General features: G+C 37.7%; 1 protein-coding gene across 1 annotated transcript; it reads right to left on the bottom strand.

Annotated features, from left to right (window-relative positions):
• Positions 1-13006: 13006 nt before the first annotated feature.
• Positions 13007-18529, bottom strand: LOC149159808 (uncharacterized). Its single transcript, XM_089434429.1, has 7 exons — positions 18232-18529; positions 17291-18096; positions 16698-16956; positions 16252-16598; positions 13879-16134; positions 13505-13710; positions 13007-13421 (listed from the first exon to the last, which is right to left on the bottom strand). Exons 1-7 carry the CDS (start codon positions 18527-18529, stop codon positions 13007-13009), a joined length of 4587 nt encoding a protein of 1528 aa, XP_089290555.1.
• Positions 18530-18729: the final 200 nt, after the last annotated feature.

Genomic DNA, 18729 nt, shown 5'->3' with positions numbered 1-18729 from the left:
TTCCACCCATGAAAATCCTGCTTTAATAACATAAACATGGGCTTGTTTTCCTACATGCCATATCTATCCATAAAAGGGCTACAAGTATTTAACTACATCACAAATTTTGGGGAAATGAAATTGGTGTGTCATCATATTCCCCTTAAAATAAAATCCGAGTCTAATTAATGGGGAACACAATGGCTAAATCTTACTAGCTATCTTGTTTTAATTAAATTCTATTTTATCATCTCTTTGCAATTTTAATTTTGATATCTATTAGCTCTGACTGGTGTTAATCTTACCATTTCTCAAGATCTTAGATGCTTTCTTTGGTAGGGAGGAATGTCCAACCAAAACTAGTTTCATTTAGTTATTCAGGCTATAGTTCACACCCCAAAGGCCCATGGAGGATTAGGGATGAAGGAAAATACACTAATGAATATTGCATTGGGTGCCAAATTGTTGTGGAGACTTATAACTAGGAAATACAATTGGTGGAAGAGGGTGTTACATAGAAAATATTTAGAAGGAGACATAATTTGTTTCCTAGGTCAGGCTTTGTCAATTCAAGGAGGATCACAAATTTAGATGCTCCTTAGTGTATCCATCTCCTTACTTCAAAGTTAGTTAGTGTGGATACCATGTAATGGATAGAAAATCAACATTTGGTATGATAGCAATATGGGAAAGGAACCATTACATCATGATCATGCCCTTCTTCTACTTAAGAAATGGTTATATAGATAAGGAAAAACTACTCTTTGAGATCTCTTATTGGTCAAGCTTTTTGGGCGTTTGGAAAAGTTGTGATTTTGGGGCAGTTCTAGAGTACTTGTTTGATCCTATGTGGTCTTTACTTCTTCACCTAAAAGGAACTAAACCAAGATATATTGAAGAACCTAATTCTAAACATTAGGAACTCATGAATACATTGTGAAACAAGGATATGAACATTAACTCTTCTATTAAGAAATCACATTGAAATATGGAATTTGAAATAAAATCTGCCATTGGGATGATCAAAATAAACATCTTCTATTGGACCCTTGTTCATGGAAAGATCCTTGTAATTGAAAATTTGTACAAAAGGGGCATTCATGGCCCTTCAAAGTGTGTTTTTTTTTTTAATATTTCTCATCTATTGTATCTTCCACTCACCTTATTTTGGAATGTGATTCACAAGGTTGGCTCAGAACTCTATATTGCAAGGAGTTGCTCACAAAGTTTTTACAATTAGAAAAATCTCTATATGGGGACTTTTCAATACAATCCTTTATTCAAAAGAGTATGGCTATCCATGAAGATATTGCTAGAAGATCTAGTTGGCATGAAATCAATGGCATCTTCCATAATGAGAAGGTGCCACCTAAATTTGTTGTTAGTAATGCAATATCATTATTAATATATCACCTTAATTCTCGTCAGCGTAAACTTTAGCTCCCCCAAAATTGGATAATTTTGAGAAGACTTGGTTATAATAATTCACGTATTAGTCTTCTTCATAAGTTCACGTCAATATCAGATCAAGTTGGAAACTTCCAATCAAGTTACTTATGTTAGAAATGGCTAAAATCCCAATTCTTTTAAATCCATTCCCACATCTTCTCTAGTTTCATGGTGGGATTTTTCCTTTTGTGATGGTTTAGTTCATCTAGAGGAACTACAATAGAAAAATGAGGCATTAGAAAAAATTTGAGGTCTAAAATGGTCCTCCTTATAAGAAATATTATAAAATAATAGTGGAAATAATAAAATAAGATTACATTACATCATCAAATTTTAGAGGGAAAAAAGAAAAAACTACTTTTTCAACTTATCTCCCTACGGTTTTACTCAAATTTTGAGTGGGAGCACTTGTTGGATGCAAATTTTAATTCCTCATCCAAGGAGTATCCATGTTGCGTACTTTCTATGGATCATGTGACATGAAAAATGATAAATACATGAAATATTAGTTTCTTTTGAACAATTTAACATCCAAATCATCAAATCTTAGTATGGATCCTCAGATATTCGATGTTAATTCATAACAGTTGAATATCTGACTCCACACCGACGAAATAAACCATAAGATATTTGACTTTATACCGACAAAACAAATTGTCAGATCCATAATACTCACACCACACTAAACTATTATAACGTCACTTATCCAATGTCAAACCATTGGACATCCGACTCCCTACCAACGAAACAAACTGTCAAATCCATAACGCTCCCATCACATTAGATTATTATGACATTGATTACTGACGCCAAATATCTGATATAATGAAGGTGTTGGCGTGGAATATCTGACTTCAAAGTGTCGGATGTTGAAACACATTCTTGGCATCCTGGGTGATGGATATCTGACATTAGGCTTGTCACATCTCTGACACCAATTGGAATAAAAAATATGACCACAATGCATTGGATGACTAAATGCATTTCTGGCCATCTTGGGTGTCAAATATTCGATGTTAGGCCTGTCAAATATCCAACGCTTAGTAAAGGGTCGACTATTCGATGCAATCACACCAACAAAAATTAGGACTCTAATATTTCAGATAACCGATGACACTGAGTCAATAGTCGATGAATATACGTCGTATTTTTGTCCCATTTGTACTAATGTAAGGAGGAATCCAACTAAACTATCCTCCTATTTCCCAAGAAAAAGAGTGTAATCATGATTCAGATTCTAAGGTTGTTCAACATATTGAGAGTATGTTGCCTCTAGAGGATGTCCTAGCCCCTTTGTTGTCCATCAATTGAATTTGGGTAATAAGTCTTGTATTCAAGAAGTGGACTATGACCAACTTCCCTTCAACTACAAAATATGTTGTGAGTATGACCAGTTTGAGAGAAGTTTTAAGAAGAAATAAGAGGAACAACAAAAATAAGTGGGAGAGGGAGATTAATGGCAACAACCAAAGAGAAGAAGAGGCTTGTTAAGACAAGCTAATAATCAACATAGAAAAAATCATCCAAATGGGAATAAAGGGAAAGGCTTTGCTTCTAAAAAAGTTTAGGGCCAACAAAGGAAGAAGGATTGAGCAGGACCAGTGGGAAGAAACATATCCATAATAGCTCTGAAGCTTTGAATTTGATTAATGAAGAAGGATAAATCCAGTGAAACAATCATCCTATTTCCTAGGAAAAGGAGTGTAATTGTGCTTTAGATTATAAGGTTGTCTTGAATACTAAGAATATGTTGCTTATAGAGGATTCCTTAGCCCTTGTATTGTTGGTTGAAGATTCTTCCTTGAAGGAGGAAGAATATCACTTTCTCCAAATCATCAAAACTGGCTGCTTGCCTTCGTGATCTCTACTAATGGGAAATTGGAAGCCGAAAAGGATCAAGTGTGGCTCGATCATAAGGTGGGTAGGAAGACTAATCGAGAGGTAAGAATGGAAAAGGAAAATAAAGACAAAGAATTGGGAACTTGATCAATACTGGATCCATTGTTCATCTAAGGAGGTTGGAATACAAGAAAACGAGGAAACTTAGCCCCTCATCAAGGGCCAACTAAAACACATGGTAAACGTTGAAGATTATCTCCTAGAATTGTAGGGGGTTAGGGTTTGAGAAAAATATGTCAAAAATAAAATCCCTAGTTAAGAGAGAAAATCCCTAGACTAAGATGAGGTACCAAGAAATCCTTTAACATCAATTTAAACTATCAAATAATAGGTGAATAAAGAGGAGTGTCTGACAAACTTTATGCTTGTTGGGCTTCATCCTTGATCAAACTATTGGCAATGAAATTAATATATAAATGCTTGTTCATTTGAAGGCAAAGATTGACTATTGGTTATCCCTTATGGATTTGGGAGACTCTTATTTTGGCCAAGATAATATATTTGGGGGAAAAATTTAATACGACCTTATATGCTTGGGAAAAAAGATGAGATGAAGTTTTAGAAATATTTCATCTATATGATATATTGTGCTAACCTATCATATGGTGGATGGATACGACACCATGTTTGTCACCCATTGTCTTTGAGCTCCCCTTTAAGCACTACAACATGCGCAACTTCATTTTGCACGGATGGGAGTAGCTCCTCGACAATCTCAGAAGAACTAGATCGACCTTAACAATGATAGTTTCTTGCTTCATTGTTTTCAATGGTGGCTAGACGTCGTAGATGCATAGGCATAGATGGAACCCAAGGGGAAATCCCTCGCCTTCACAGTTACTAGAGCATTCTAGAAATTGTATGCAGATTTGTTTCCATGCAACTTAAGTAGTAATACACGAGCTGTTCAATTTCACAAGATACCCTTAATGCACATATACTATTTAGAGAATGGCCTCAACATTTTGCCCGTTCATCTTAAAAGCGATAAGAGATCACTTGCCATGAAAAAGAAATGGATTTAATTTGGTTTTGTTTCTCTAGCGTATTTCATTAAAACAAATAGTGTCAGAAAGTGAAATGTTGCTTCAAACCCTCTAAGTGAAAAATGGTAAAGTGAAGTGTTGTTTTGAACTTTCTAAATTAATTTTTATTAAAATTAATTTAGATTAATTTTCTGACATTTTAATTACCATATCAAAATTATATATAAAATATTTTGATTGTGAAATGAGTCACAATTTTTTTAAACGCGTGGTAGTAATAAGCTATAATATTATAACAAAATTTATTTACAAATTTAAAAGTAAAGGTGAATCTCTATAATTAAAATCTCCACACACATATATTTATAAATAATAATTTAAAATAGATTTATAATTTAATTAAATATATTTTTTTCTTTTTTTTTACTATGTGAGTCATATAATAAGATAATGAGACAAGTGTTTTAATGTTTATCAAGGTTGATGTTTATGGTCATTTAATAGCCATTTAATTTATATGATTGTGAACATTTAATAAAAAATAATATTCTTCAATATCATCATTTAATGAAAAGTTGTGATTAAATTTATTAAATTACTTGCATTTATAAATGTGGATTTCTAGTTATGCGAGTAGATGTTTCATAATTTTAATTTAATTATCAAGAATTATTTGTTGGATGAGATTTAACCTATATTTTAGAAATCAAAGTATCTCCAAATTAATTATGCTCTTTTTGTTCTTTTAATTAACTTGATTAATTAAAGAAATACCATACCCTTTTAATTAAATTGATTGATTGAAGAAAATGTCATATGAACAAGGGTAATATGAAATGAGTTATGATTTTTTTGGGATATAGTATTGACAAGTCATGATATTGGTTCATGCATTGTAATGAGGCATATTTGTAGATATGGTAAAGTGGGGATGGATTTCCATAGTTAAGAATATTGTTACATGTTTTTCTATATATATATATATATATATATATATATATATACACTAGCGTAGGACATCTAAGCCGTCAAAAATCACCCAAGATCGTATCCGGCTTGGGCCACACCAGCTCTAAGCTAACTAGATTTTAGCATGTCTCCTCCCCCTAGCACGGGCGCAACAACTTTCGTGAGGTTTGATCCTCGGTTGCCTTGCTAACTAGGCCCATCCTCAACCAAGTGTGTTAATGGGACTTGACAAACATATATAGATTTAAAAAAAAAATGTAACATGATTCTTAATTCGAGAGATTCACTCTCCATTTTATTATGGAGATTTTTAAGTTATAAATAAGCATTGTTACAATGTCACGGACTGATACCACATGCCCAAAAACCATAACTCATTTCATAGTCAAAATATTTAGTCTCCAGTGGGTCAATTAAATGGTTGAGGATGTTATCCCCTTCCCCGGTTTCAAATCCCATAAAAAGACATATTTAACTTGTTTTACTCTCTATATAAGAATTTACTAACCATTTAATTTATATGATTGTACTAATTCAAATTTAGAATCAAAATGTTTATATTTATGTTACATCTCTACTTTTATAGTTGTATTACAACATCTCTACTAGACAATTACAAATAATTTAAATAATTTTAAAACATATCTATACATTTACTTTTAACCTGACGTATATTTATTATAAAATTACCTTAATTATAATATTTTTATAAAATTAAAACCTTCCTAAAATTATTGTATCACCAATTTACAAGGTATGCCAATGTAATCAAGAAAAACTAAATGTCTTAAAGCGAACCATATATATTTGTCTATTAAAAACATGAAAGCGGAGGGAATCTGGGCCGTCAAATAATTCAAAATAACATTGGAAGTGTGCTTTAAAGCAGGATTTTGGGAGCCGTGCAGGCCAAGAAAAACTATAGACGTTGGAAGTGGAACGCGTGCATTACAAGTTGAGAGTGATAATGGAGTTCTAGTCGGCCGTTAAATACACATCTGAGGCAGAGGAACAGAGCGGTCTTGATATGGGTTGAGTTGTCTATGTTATGAGGTGACAGAGGAGACTTGGCCTGGCTGAGACAGAGACAGGGAGGCAGATAAAAGGAGTGCAGAGTATACGAGAGTTTAATGTGGGAGAAGGGGGCAGAGCTTAATACTTTGGGGTTGGATGGGAGAAAAGAGGAAGCGGGCAGAGCATATTGGAGGTGGGGGTTGAATGTTGGATAATATTGGAGTTGGGGTTGAAGAGGGCAGAGCACATAGTATTTTTGGGGATGGGGTTGAATCTTGGAAAAGAGAAAAGAGCATAGCAAGGTTGGGGTTGAACAGGGATGATATTTTTGAAGAACAGAGCAGGGCATGACCTTGTAGATAATTTGTTGAGACAGCAAAGCAGAATATATATATATTTATTTGGTTCTGGTTGGTTGATTTCTGTTTTTGTTTTGTAGATTGGAGTCCAGTGTGGCCATGCTTTCCTTTGCTTTGCGTTTGTCCTATTTTCAATTATCTGTATTTCCATTTCTATTTTTTGTCCTCTGGTTTGGTTTGTTTCCTCTTCCATTGTTTTCTTTTGGTTTTTGCGGCCAAGAGGGATGGTGTTCTGTGCAGAAAACAGACAAACCCAGGATGGGCTATAGTGGGTTGTTCAATCAGAGAAGGTATGTTGCATGGTGAAATTCTAGTTTAATTTATTAGTAATCTGTTATTTATTTGCTTTATTTTCTTAATGCGAAGTGCAGATGCAGTGAAGCAGGTGAAAGGCGGAGAGAGAGAAACCGAAGGTAGATGCACCGGAATTTCAGTGCGTGAGTGGTTAAGTTCTTCCATCTTACTGTTGGCATATATATGTCTTTAATAGTTGTTTGGCACGATTTCGCAGTTAGTGTGCTTAGTATTTACATAAACCATCATTAACCCTAGATTTATCAAACCCCAGTAGAATAAAAACCTTTGAACTGACCTTGAACTGTCTTTTCTTCACCTTCCTGGCTGGGCTGGTAGGTCCTGAGTGAAATGTAAATCCAGTTAGAGGGGAGGGAACTCATGTCAACATCTCGGCGAACGTGTGGGAAGAGCTATTCATTGGATGGGAAATAGATCTTTACCCTTGTCAGATGTTTTAAACTACTGTGTCTGGGTAACCATAGTGCTAAAAGAAACTTCTAGGAAGTACTTGCAAGAGTTTCGTTGAGCCTTTAGTTCGCAAGATAAGCCACTTAGCATAGCAATACAGGTTAGAGGTCCGAGGTGTTTGGCTAACAACCAGACCTTGCAACTCAAGGTGTTTGGCGAGCTTGGCAACAGGTTTATATCAATTACACATTCCTTTGTCTTCATATCTGCCAAAGGCCCACTACCAAGAGAGGCAGATCCAAACCAGACTCGCAAGGCATAAGAAGAACAGCTTAGGAGCCAGCATCAAAGCCATACTATACAGTAGTTTACTAAGTGCACTTTGTGAGGGCTTCTGAGAATAAAAACCCTGAATAATGTGTTAAAATGATGTGTAATATGGTGCTTATTTTCCCATATTGTATTTCTTATTTCAAGAACTGTTTCCTTAGTTCTTGTATTTATTCACAACGGGATGCATGTTAATCCCATCCTTCTGATGAACTTATGTCGATAGCACCGTAGATTTAAATACTTCCGGAGTTATTTTTGGGTGTGGCTGATACAAGGAATGTTCCAAACCAGCTAGCTAGACTGACTTCCCCTTTATTAGCAGGAGAAAAACACTTTCACAGGAAAGTTTAGTTTTAGGTTTCCACCGTTCTATCAATGTAAGGTGTATTTAATCTCCAAGCCATATGTTATCAAAGGCTTTGTATATCCATCAATTCCACCCTCTTCGTTGGCACCCTGAAAGCACATCGGCTAATTTGCAATATGGACTGATGAAACATTGTTTAGCTATGTTGCTGTGACAGGTAATCTCCTGTCAAAATCAGCCAGTACTTTCACCTGGACCCAATTCCAATTTGTGCGTTGGGAGAAACTGATTATTTGGTTCATGCCATGAGTTTGAACCGTTAACCACAATCCTGTTCACATAACCGTTACTCACTGTTGGTACTTTGATTTCTGTCTTGTTCACTAGGTAGAAATCAAGCAATATATTCCTGCTTTCTTGACACTTCGTCTTGTGAAATTCAATTGTTTCACAATTGGATATCACACGTTTTGAAATGGGGCGAAGATGGGGCCAAGTCATGCTTCTGTTGCCTTTCCAGCTCCATTCCTTTCCGTCCCTATTTTATTGCTCCTTTTTAGCTTTAGGAGCAAGCTTAGAGGTCTAGTCATTCTATTCATTACGCTTCTTCAATTCTTTTGTGTTTGGTTTCCCCTTAATTCTCTAGCTTGTTGACTATTTGCTTTCCCATTCCCAATTTCCCATCCAAGTGCATACTGTCTTGTTTGCAAACATTATAACATATATAACAACGCCAATCAGCCGATCCATACGATGTTTTGACATACGGTAATGTTAAATAATTAACACTTCGGATTGTATGGTTACTTTATCTTCTGGACTTGCTACACTGACAAGGTTTTACGGTTTTTATTTATTTTTAAATAAGTACAGCTTCTTACTGTTACATTCTATGTAAAATATACAGTCACACATTTTGGATGTCCAATTTGAATTTACGCAGGTTATTTGTGATACTGGGTAAACTTTTATTTTTATTCCAGTTGTGATGAAATGCTCTGCTTTTCACATTTATAAGAAACATTCATAATAATTGCATTTCCATAATGATATTATTATTGGTAATTGATTCTTTTAATTTTATACCCAACAAAACGTTTTTAATGATATTAACGTTGGTAAATCTATTGAGTTTTAAATTGACTGGCTATTAGTTTTTCTGTCAACCAAAACAAATTTAAAATTTATTTAAAGTTAAACATTGTCAATTGATATTTATTATTTTCAAATAACATTTAAATTTATTTATCTCAAATATTATTGGTTCAAAATTTATACCATTTTATCAATTAATATTTATTATTTTTAAATAAAATTTAAATTCATTTATCTCAAATATTATTGATTGAAAATTTATACCTCTTATTTTATAATGATGACTAATTAATTTCTATGTACAACCAAACTTACAACCCTCACTTTATAACTCACCTCCACTTTGTAACTCAATCTGCTGCAAACAAATAAAAATTTATTTGCTGCCATTCAATCTTCATAGTCATAGTTGCAGACATTGATATAGCTGCCGTAATCTCCATAGTCATAAGTTCTTGGTAGTCATAATTTCTTAGAAGGATCGTGATACCTAGAAGCCATTCAAATAATCAAGTATCATGTGGTGGTAGTGGTTATCCAAGCTGCTCTGAGGTATTTTGATGTGACAATCACTTATCGAGAAGGTATAGGAGGAACCTCATACCATTGTGTGTTGCAAACAATGTCTTATTACCTCTTATGCCTCTTATTTTGTAATGATGACGATCACTTAACGAGAAAGTGCAGGAGGAACCTCATACCATTGTGTGCTGCAAACAATGTCTTATTACCACTTTATATTCGTCTTATTACCACTTTATATTCTTATTCAATGTCTTATTACCACTTTATATTCTTATTCTTACTTGTTCCTCCTACCATTGTGTGCTGCAAACAATGTCTTATTACCACTTTATATTCGTCTTATTACCACTTTATATTCTTATTCAATGTCTTATTACCACTTTATATTCTTATTCTTACTTTGTAATGGTGACGAACTAATTTCAATGTATAACCAAACCTACAACCTCCACTTTATACCTCAATCTGCTGCAAACAAATAAAAAAAAATAATCCAATCCGTTATTATAACTTTATAATACAATATGGCAGATATTGATATCGCTGTCGTTCAATCTCCATAGTCATAGTTGCAGACATTGATATAGCTGCCTTTATCTCTGTAGTCATATTTCTTGGTAGTCATAGTTTCTTGGAAGGACCGTGACACTTAGAAGCCATTCAAATAATAAGTAATATGTGGTGGTAGTGCTTATCTAAGCTGCCCTGGGGTATTGTGATGTGACAATCACTTATCGAGCAATCACTTATAGAGAAGGTACAGGAGGAACCTCATACCATTGTGTATGCTTGATTATTATATGGTATGGTTGTTTAATACAATTTGATGTTGCTTTGGGAAGAGGGGTAGTGTAAGGTCTTTGAGTTTGTTGATCCGACCGGGCGCGGGTGAGCGCACACGAAGGGCGCGCGGACGAGCGCACACGGCGGGCGCGCGGGTGAGCGCACACGACGGGCGTGCGGGCGCGCGGGCGGGCAGAGTTGCACACGGATGCGACGAAAGGCAGAGTCAAGTGCGACGAAAGGCGAAACTTGGCGAAATGAACAGCGATGGTTTATACCATGACTTGGAGAGCTGCGCAATGGGTTGGCCGACATATGAGGGAACCCAAGGCCAACTTAAACATGGCGTGTGAGAGGAGTGTGTGGGTAGTCGGCTAGGCAGCCCACCCACACTCTAAACAATATATATATTGGAGCGTTGGAGCTCATTTGTATCATCACATTCGACTTGGACATCTTCGCAAGAGCTCAAGGAAGAAAGACAAGTGCGCAGTTTTGGAGAGGGATGCGCATAGCTCATGCGCACTTCATAAAGGCGCTCGCTTGGTGAGTTGGTCGAAGGTTGGGCAAGGTGTGCCCGGGGTCGTTTTAAAGTACGGTTTGTGCCAGGACTTGGCGTGGGTGTCTTGGTGGCTCGGGTGAGCACCCGCCCATCGTGCAAGGTGTGCACAAGGTTGTAAAACGCAGGGTTGCCTCTGATTGTAAAATTGGCTAAGTATGAGACTTAGTCTTGCCAAGATATACTTGTATATTGTAAATTGATGTTCTTAATATAATATCGGGCAAACTCATATTACAGGGAGTTGCCCCTCCCTTTATACTGTGCAATTGTTGTTCTCTTTTATAATTGCTGATGATAATGAATGAGTATGGGTGTTCATTAGTATAAAGGATAAACATAATATTGCTTGGTTGCGAAACACAAACTAAGTAAGGAAAAAGTGTAATAGGCGTAGTCTAAGAACATTAGTATTGGTGAAAAGAAAGTGTTCGGTGGTGCCACACCTCGCTATAAGCGATTGGAAGACTACCGCAGGTGTAGGGGCGTGACAGGTAATGCGCTTCCAGCTCATTTAATAATCAAACCATTAATCTTTTAAATCTACATAATTAGGTATGTGCTAATTATCTATGTTAAATATTGTGCACCTTTTTTGAGGATGTTTTTATAAGGTAAGATAATATATGTTACAAGTGTTATGCATTTCTTTTTCATGTACTATTAAATATATTTAATATTAAATAATATTTTTTCCAATCAAATATTATTTTATTTTATTATTTAATTATATTAAATAATATACTATTTATTTTTAAGTTTAAAATTACATTTTATATAAATCAAAATTAAATTAATTAAGTTAATAGTTTTTATATTTTTATATAATATTATTTATATTTTTCATTTCATTTTATTTTTTAATTCTATTAAATAATATACTACTTATTTTGAAGTTTTAAAATTACATTTTATATAAATCAAATCAAATTAATTAGGTTAATAGTTTTTATATTCTTATATAATATCATTTATATATCAAATGTAAAATAAAACATTTATTAAACAAATTAATAGCATTTGAAATTTTCAATATAAATTATATAATAATTATAAGATAATTAATTAAAACATAAAAATATAGACTATAATTATTTCATTACAATTTTTACATTCATATGATACTATTTCCAAATAATAATTAAACAAAGTAATAATAATAGAAATTTTAATATAAATTAATTAAAACATAATAATTTTAATTTTAATTAATTAAAAAAATCAAAACTATAATGCAACTTATTTTTTTGCTTAGAACCAAAATTGATCGAAGTTGCAAGTATTTACAAATAATGTTTCCACTTTTTTTGGTTCCTTCGTTATATATATAATTTTCCAAATCAAAATCTCAAATGACAATTTTTTTTAATTGATAAAGGCTTCCATTTTATCAAATTTTTATAGTTTTCTATTTTAATTTACCTATATTTAAACTAAACAACATGTATTCACTATTATATAGCTGGTTCTTGTTCCAATTGTGATAATATGCTTTGTGTTTCAATTTGTTAATTTTTTTTTATACATGTAAAAAAACATTGATAATAACATTTTCATAATGATATTATTTTATTATTGGTAATTGATTTTTGTAATTTTATACCCAGAAAAATAAGTCCTTAGTGAAATTATTATAATTATTTAGCAATTGATTTATTTGTTATTTTTTAATGATTTATTTTGAATCTGTACGAGGTTGAAGGAAAAAGTGAAAGTGATATCAATGCTCTGTTTTTCAATTTGTTAAAAAAAGACATTGGTAATAACATTTTCATAATGATATTATTTCCATCATAATATTATTTTTTTTCACAGAAATGGTTATGAATTGTATTAATTGAATGGTCTAAATGCCAGGCTTCAGATTACAATGAGAGGGAGCCAGACCCAAATAGAATCGACCACTTGAAGTACTATGGGGCTTGTATTCCGCTTCCAGCTCTTTTTGGGTACATCGATGTAGTTGATTTCTGTGATTTGCCCAAGCTTGTAAATACAAACAAACTGATTTAGTAGCAAACAATAAAACATATCAGTTGACTGATTATGGAATTGGATCCCATGTTTCGTCCCCGTCTCTTATCATTGCCCCGATAGAGAGAAGAGCAGCTTTATTAGCTTCAAGATTTGCTTCTTTGTTGTTGTCTCTCAGAACGTGGAAGTATTTCAAGTTTTGGAACAACTTCCCCAAGCTTTTGATTCTAGATATCAGCCTTGCCAATCTTAAGTCCCGAGGGGTAGAGTTTGTCACCATGATTTTTATAATCACTTGAGAATCCCCAAAAATGTTTGCCTCCTTGATTTCCAAATTCAAGAGCAACTTGAGACCTTGGAAGAGGGCCAATGCCTCAACTTGAATGCTGGAGTTGATCCCCAGACCCCAAGCAACGCTGTGGGTCAATATGCCTTTAGTGTTTTTAACAGTTCCTCCTGCCCAGCCTTGCCAGGATTTCCTTTTGCTGCCCCGTCGAAGAAGAGAGAGTGAACCTTTTGATTGAAGATCCAGTCTTGAAAGCCTTCTTTATTTTTTCCCCTTATTTGCCATTCCTTGGGAGAGAAGATATTTCCGACGGCTTGGTGAAATCGTAGATTTAAGGAGGCCCCCCAAACGGTATCTAGTTGATTAAGATTTGAGTCGTCTTTTTGATCTCCCAGGCATTCTTTTAACTGGAACTTTATCTTAGCCGCTACCACCTTGACATCGTGCTGAGTGCTTCTGAAAATTCTGCTGTTTCGCTCTAGCCAGATCTGCCAGCAACAAATTTTGAGGAGAGAAGACCAAGCCGCTTTAATCACTTTGTTTTTTTTTGGGGGGGGGGGACCGGGATAATTGTTCTACCAATTAGCGAATAGATCAGTTATGGAGACAGGGAGAATGAAATTGGGGTTCCAATGATCCATCAGCTCTCTCCAGACCTGCACAACGAAGTTGCATTTTAAGACGAGATGCGTGGCACATTCCACATTCTCTCTACACAGGGAACACCTGGACGGGCCATGGAATCCACGCCTCTGCAGATTGTCATCAGTAAGGATTTTTCTGTGGCATAGGAGCCAACAGAACATGTCGATTTTGGGCAGCGAGGAAATGCGCCAAACTGCCTTCCACGGAGCCGGATCAGGAGGGACATTCGATTTCAAGGCGATATTAACGTAGCCTTGGGCTACAGTGTAACCTGCAGTCAATGTACCCCAGCCACGCCTGTCTTTTCTGCGAATATGCGAGGGGGCAATTCCATTCAGCATAGCACAAAGGCAGATGGAATCTTGTAGGAGATCCGGAGGTAAATCGTTCAAACTCCAGCCAGCCCAACGCGTCCCAGCCCACGTGGATATGTCCCACAGCGTGGATCTTCCTGAAGCAGTCAACCAATCTCTCAGCGCCTTCACGGAGGGGCAATCACCAATCGGGTCACGATCCATGATGCGATCGGCCCAAATGTTAATTTTCTTCCCATTTCCAGGGATCCAGTAAGCCTTGGAGTGGATCAAAGGGGCTGCTTTGGAGCAGAGTCTAGCAAATGGAGAGACGCCTTGGGGGAGAGGCCCATCTAGACATCTAACCCTCTCGCCTTTGAAATATTTCCTCCATAGCGCTAGTTGGGCCCAGCCAGGCTTGGGCGCAATAATTTTCCAGAGAAGCTTGGCTCCCATGGCAATGTTCTGCAGGGATAGGTTCTTGAAATTTAGACCTCCCTCCATCTGAGGCTTGAGGACAGTCTCCCAATTAACAAGAGGGATTTTCCTCTCATTTTGTTTGCCTCCCTTCCAAAAGAAATTTCGAATGTGCTGGTCCATTTTCTGAAGAATGCCGATTGGAGCAAGGAGCACTGAGAACTGAAATAAGGGGAGACTGCTGAGAACGACTTTGATGAGGACTGACTTGCCCGCAATATTTAGCCAGTTGAATCCCCAAGCCTGGAGTTTGTTCTTGAATTTTTCTACTTGAGGGAGCCAATCCCTGCTATAGGCACGCTTGAGAAAGATAGGGAGCCCAAGATACTTAAACGAGGTCCAAACTGAAGAGGCTGCGAATCCAAAGCATCTGGCAATGGAACTAAGCAAAATGGGCGTGATGTTCCAACAGTAAATGTGGCACTTCCCCTTGTTGAGACTGCTTCCCGACGCCATACAAAACTCATCAAGAGCTTCTTTGAATCTGTTGGCCGAGTGGATCGAAGCAGCCCCAAGAAGCAAGGTATCGTCTGCAAAAAGGGCATGGTTGATGCTTTGGACTCCCCTAGCAATGCAAATCCCTGAAATCTCCTGCTCTTGCATTTTTTTATTTAGATGGAAACTAAGAACGGAGGCTTGAAGAACAAACAGAAGAGGAGACAGAGGATAGCCCTGCCTTAGTCCTCTTGAAGCTTTAAAAAAACCAGCAGCTCTGTCGTTAACTAGAGGAGCAATCCATGGCTCCGAGATGCAAGCCCGGATCCAGTTTATAAAGCTCTCCCCAAATCCAAACTTTTGCAAATCATTCAAGAGAAAGTTATGTCTAACACGATCAAAAGCATTTGCTAAGTCCAGTTTGATAGCCATACCTTTTTCCTTGCGCTGCTGGCTTGAAAGGATTGCCTCTTGAACTAAAATGAAGTTGTCCACTAGCTGTCTACCATGAATGAAGCCCCCTTGATTCTCTGGAATGATTTTAGGGAGAAGATATTTCAGCCTGTTAGCTATTACTTTGGTGATCAATTTGTAGCCAGTGTTGCAAAGAGAGATGGGACGAAATCTGTTGAAGGAGTTGGCGCCTTTCTCCTTGGGGATGAGTGCAAGGAACGAAGAGTTTGTACTTCCTCCAATTTTTTGACAGGCTTGGGATTTTTGGACCATTTTATAGAGATCTTTTTCCACAATGTGCCAGTAGGTTTGAAGAAATCTGGCAGAGAAACCATCAGGACCTGGGGCTTTATCTGGGTCCATGGCAAAGAGAGCATTTTTGACCTCGGCCATGGTGACTTTGGCTTCTAGTTGGTGATTCATCTCAGCAGAGATTGAAGGGGGAACCCCGTCCAGAAGACAAGAGTTCTGAGTCGCATTCACCTCCTCGCTGTACAGATTTTTGAAATGGAGAAAGGCTGCTCGTTTGATGCTTGCAAAGTCTTTGTGATTGATAGTTTCTTCTTTGATTTCAGCTATGGAGTTGAAACATTTTCTGGCTTGAGCTTGCTTGTGGAAGAATGAAGAATTTCTGTCTCCTGCTTTGAGCCAAAGACAACGAGATTTAATCCTCCATAATTCTTCTTCGGCCAGGCAGGCTTTATGATATTGTTGTTGAAGTTGGACCTCTTTATCAAGAATTTCTCTAGACACATATGCCTCTTCCGAGAGCAAATGATGGGCATCTAGCTGACTTTGGAGCTTTTTCCTTTCGGCTGCTGGATTAGGAAGAGTTTTGGCCCAACACTTTAGGGCAGATTTCACTCTTCTGAGTTTTTCTTCCCATACGTAGAATGGAGATCCGTTGACTGGTTGGGACCAACTTTCCTTGACTATCTGCAAAAAGTTGGGTTCCTTGATCCAGAGAGGGCTAAACTTGAAGGGGATGGGGCCAAGATCGGTATGAGCCCGGAGATCAAGCTTGATAGGATTGTGATCAGAGGTGCTGCAAGAAAGGATTTGCATACTAACGTCTAGCCCAAGCAAAAGAAAGGAACTTTAAACAAAGAATCTATCCAGCCTTGCTGCAATGTGTCCAGGGCCTACTCTTTTATTTGACCAAGTATACTTACCAGAAGCAGGCTTGATATCTAATAGGTCCCAATCTTGCAGGAGATCCTTTGCCCATTCCCTTGCCGGATCTCGCATAATGCAGCCTCCTCGCTTTTCTGAAGAGTGCAGCGTGAGATTTAGGTCTCCTTCAATAATGGCGTTATCTAGATTGCCCATATCTACTTGGCTTCTTATTGAGTCCCAGCAGGCCTTTTTTTCTCTAGCGTTGATCGGCACATAAACATTGAAGAGGCAAAAAGTTTCTTTAGTATCGAGATGCTGCATTTTTAGCATCAGCGAGTATTTGTAATCTTAGACACTAACGAAAACCTGCTATCATTCCAAAGAGTACCCAACCCTCCAGAGGCTCCTCGGGCTGAGACAGCTGTTGCTTTACTTTTATTCCAGAGTTTTTTGCTTGTTTGGAGGAAGTCTGAATCCTCCATCTTAGTCTCCTGGAGAAGGAATATGTCCGGGGCTTCTATTCTTATTAAATTTCTTATGGCCTCTTCTTTGATTTTTCTCCCCATACCCCTACAATTCCAGGAGATTATTTTCATTATTTACCTTTGCTTTGCTGGGCTCCCTTGGAGCCTTGATGCTGGTTTCTTGCCATCTTCGGCTTTTTTGCTAACAACCTCTCCAGAGTTGGTTGACTGCCCTGTAACTTGTCCTTGTACATTTCTTGCTCTCTTTTCTCCCGATCTATTTTGCGCCCTCTTGTGGATCTCCTTACAGAGGTTTGGGAATCGCCTATTTCTCCTTCCTCCTCCGAGTCTTCCGATTCTTGGTCCTCTTCCTCAACTTCGACAGGGGTTCCTTTTGAGCTTTCTGCAACACTTGCATCCTTGGAAGAGATAGGCAGATTACCTTTTTCTGGAGACACTGCTTTTTGGACCACGACTTCATGGGTGTCCTCTGGCTGCGAGCTAAGAGGATCGAACTTGTTTTCTAGAGCAGGCTTGGGCGGGATCTGCTGAGCAGAGGCCTGGTGAGGACCTTTGCCATTAGTGCCTCCCGACTTCTGTGTCTTGAAAGAAGTTTTGGATCGTTTGACTTGGTTCCAGCCATCCTCCTTCCCTTGCACAACTTCATTGTTGGTCGGGCAGCTTCTGGCGAAGTGGCCATAAACATGGCATTTCTGGCATTTGAAGGGCAGTTGTTCATAGTCCAGTTTCTGCACATGCGTCCAGCTTCCGACATTGATTTTGATGGCCTTTGGCAGCCCCACCTCCAGATCTACTTCTACGCAGATCCTGGCACAATCATATTGATCCTTATTATTCGCTCGATCTATGAACTTCCCTAGGGCATTCCCAATGTGCATCAAAGAATCCCAATTCCAGCAATGAACTGGGAGATTTGGAAGCCTAACCCACACCAGGACTGCTTTGGGTACATCTATTGCTGGATCGAAGTCTGGAGTCCATTTATTCAGGTACAAACCCTGAGGGCCCATGAAGTAGGGGCCGTTTCGAAAGATCAGATCTTTGTCATCCTTTGAAGTGAATTCGAAGAGGAAGAATCCTCTCCCCAGAAAGTAAGAGGTAACACTTTCTTTGATCAACGACGCCCAGTTTCTGTTGACCCAGCTCTCAGTGGTTTTGGGGGATGGCCATAGTCCAGTGAACTGGCCGATGAGAGCTCGCTCGGTCAAAGACAATGCAACCTGAATCGGGGTTTCAGGAGGAAGAGAGATCTCTGGAATATCATCCAATTTTTTAACGAATTTCGCAGCTTCAAAATTCTTCTTCTTTGGGAGTCCTGCCAAAAGCCGGTTAAAAGCCTCAGCTGATGAGATCGGCGGTGGAGGAGGTGGAAGAGGCGCCTGGGGAGTGCCCAGCACCTCCATGGGCGCAAGCCCTAGGGAACGGGCCTGTCAAAAGCTAGCAGGTAGCAACGCGATCCTCCATGGACCAGTCCGACCGCAGTATGTAGAAGAGCCCCAGGCGGACACGCCCGCAGGGATCAGGGCGGCAGAGAGCGGGCGCGCTCGCTGTCTACAGAACGCGCGAGATGCGGATCTCGAGGGTTTGCAGAGCGGGAGCCGAG

The sequence above is a fragment of the Pinus tabuliformis genome, chromosome 5_2 (genome assembly GCF_031772625.1).
Source record: "Pinus tabuliformis cultivar Carrire ecotype Pingquan chromosome 5_2, CPIR1, whole genome shotgun sequence".
Classification (NCBI taxonomy): domain Eukaryota; kingdom Viridiplantae; phylum Streptophyta; class Pinopsida; order Pinales; family Pinaceae; genus Pinus; species Pinus tabuliformis.
Note: the sequence above shows the minus strand (reverse complement) of the source record. Positions and strands in the feature narration are given on the sequence as shown.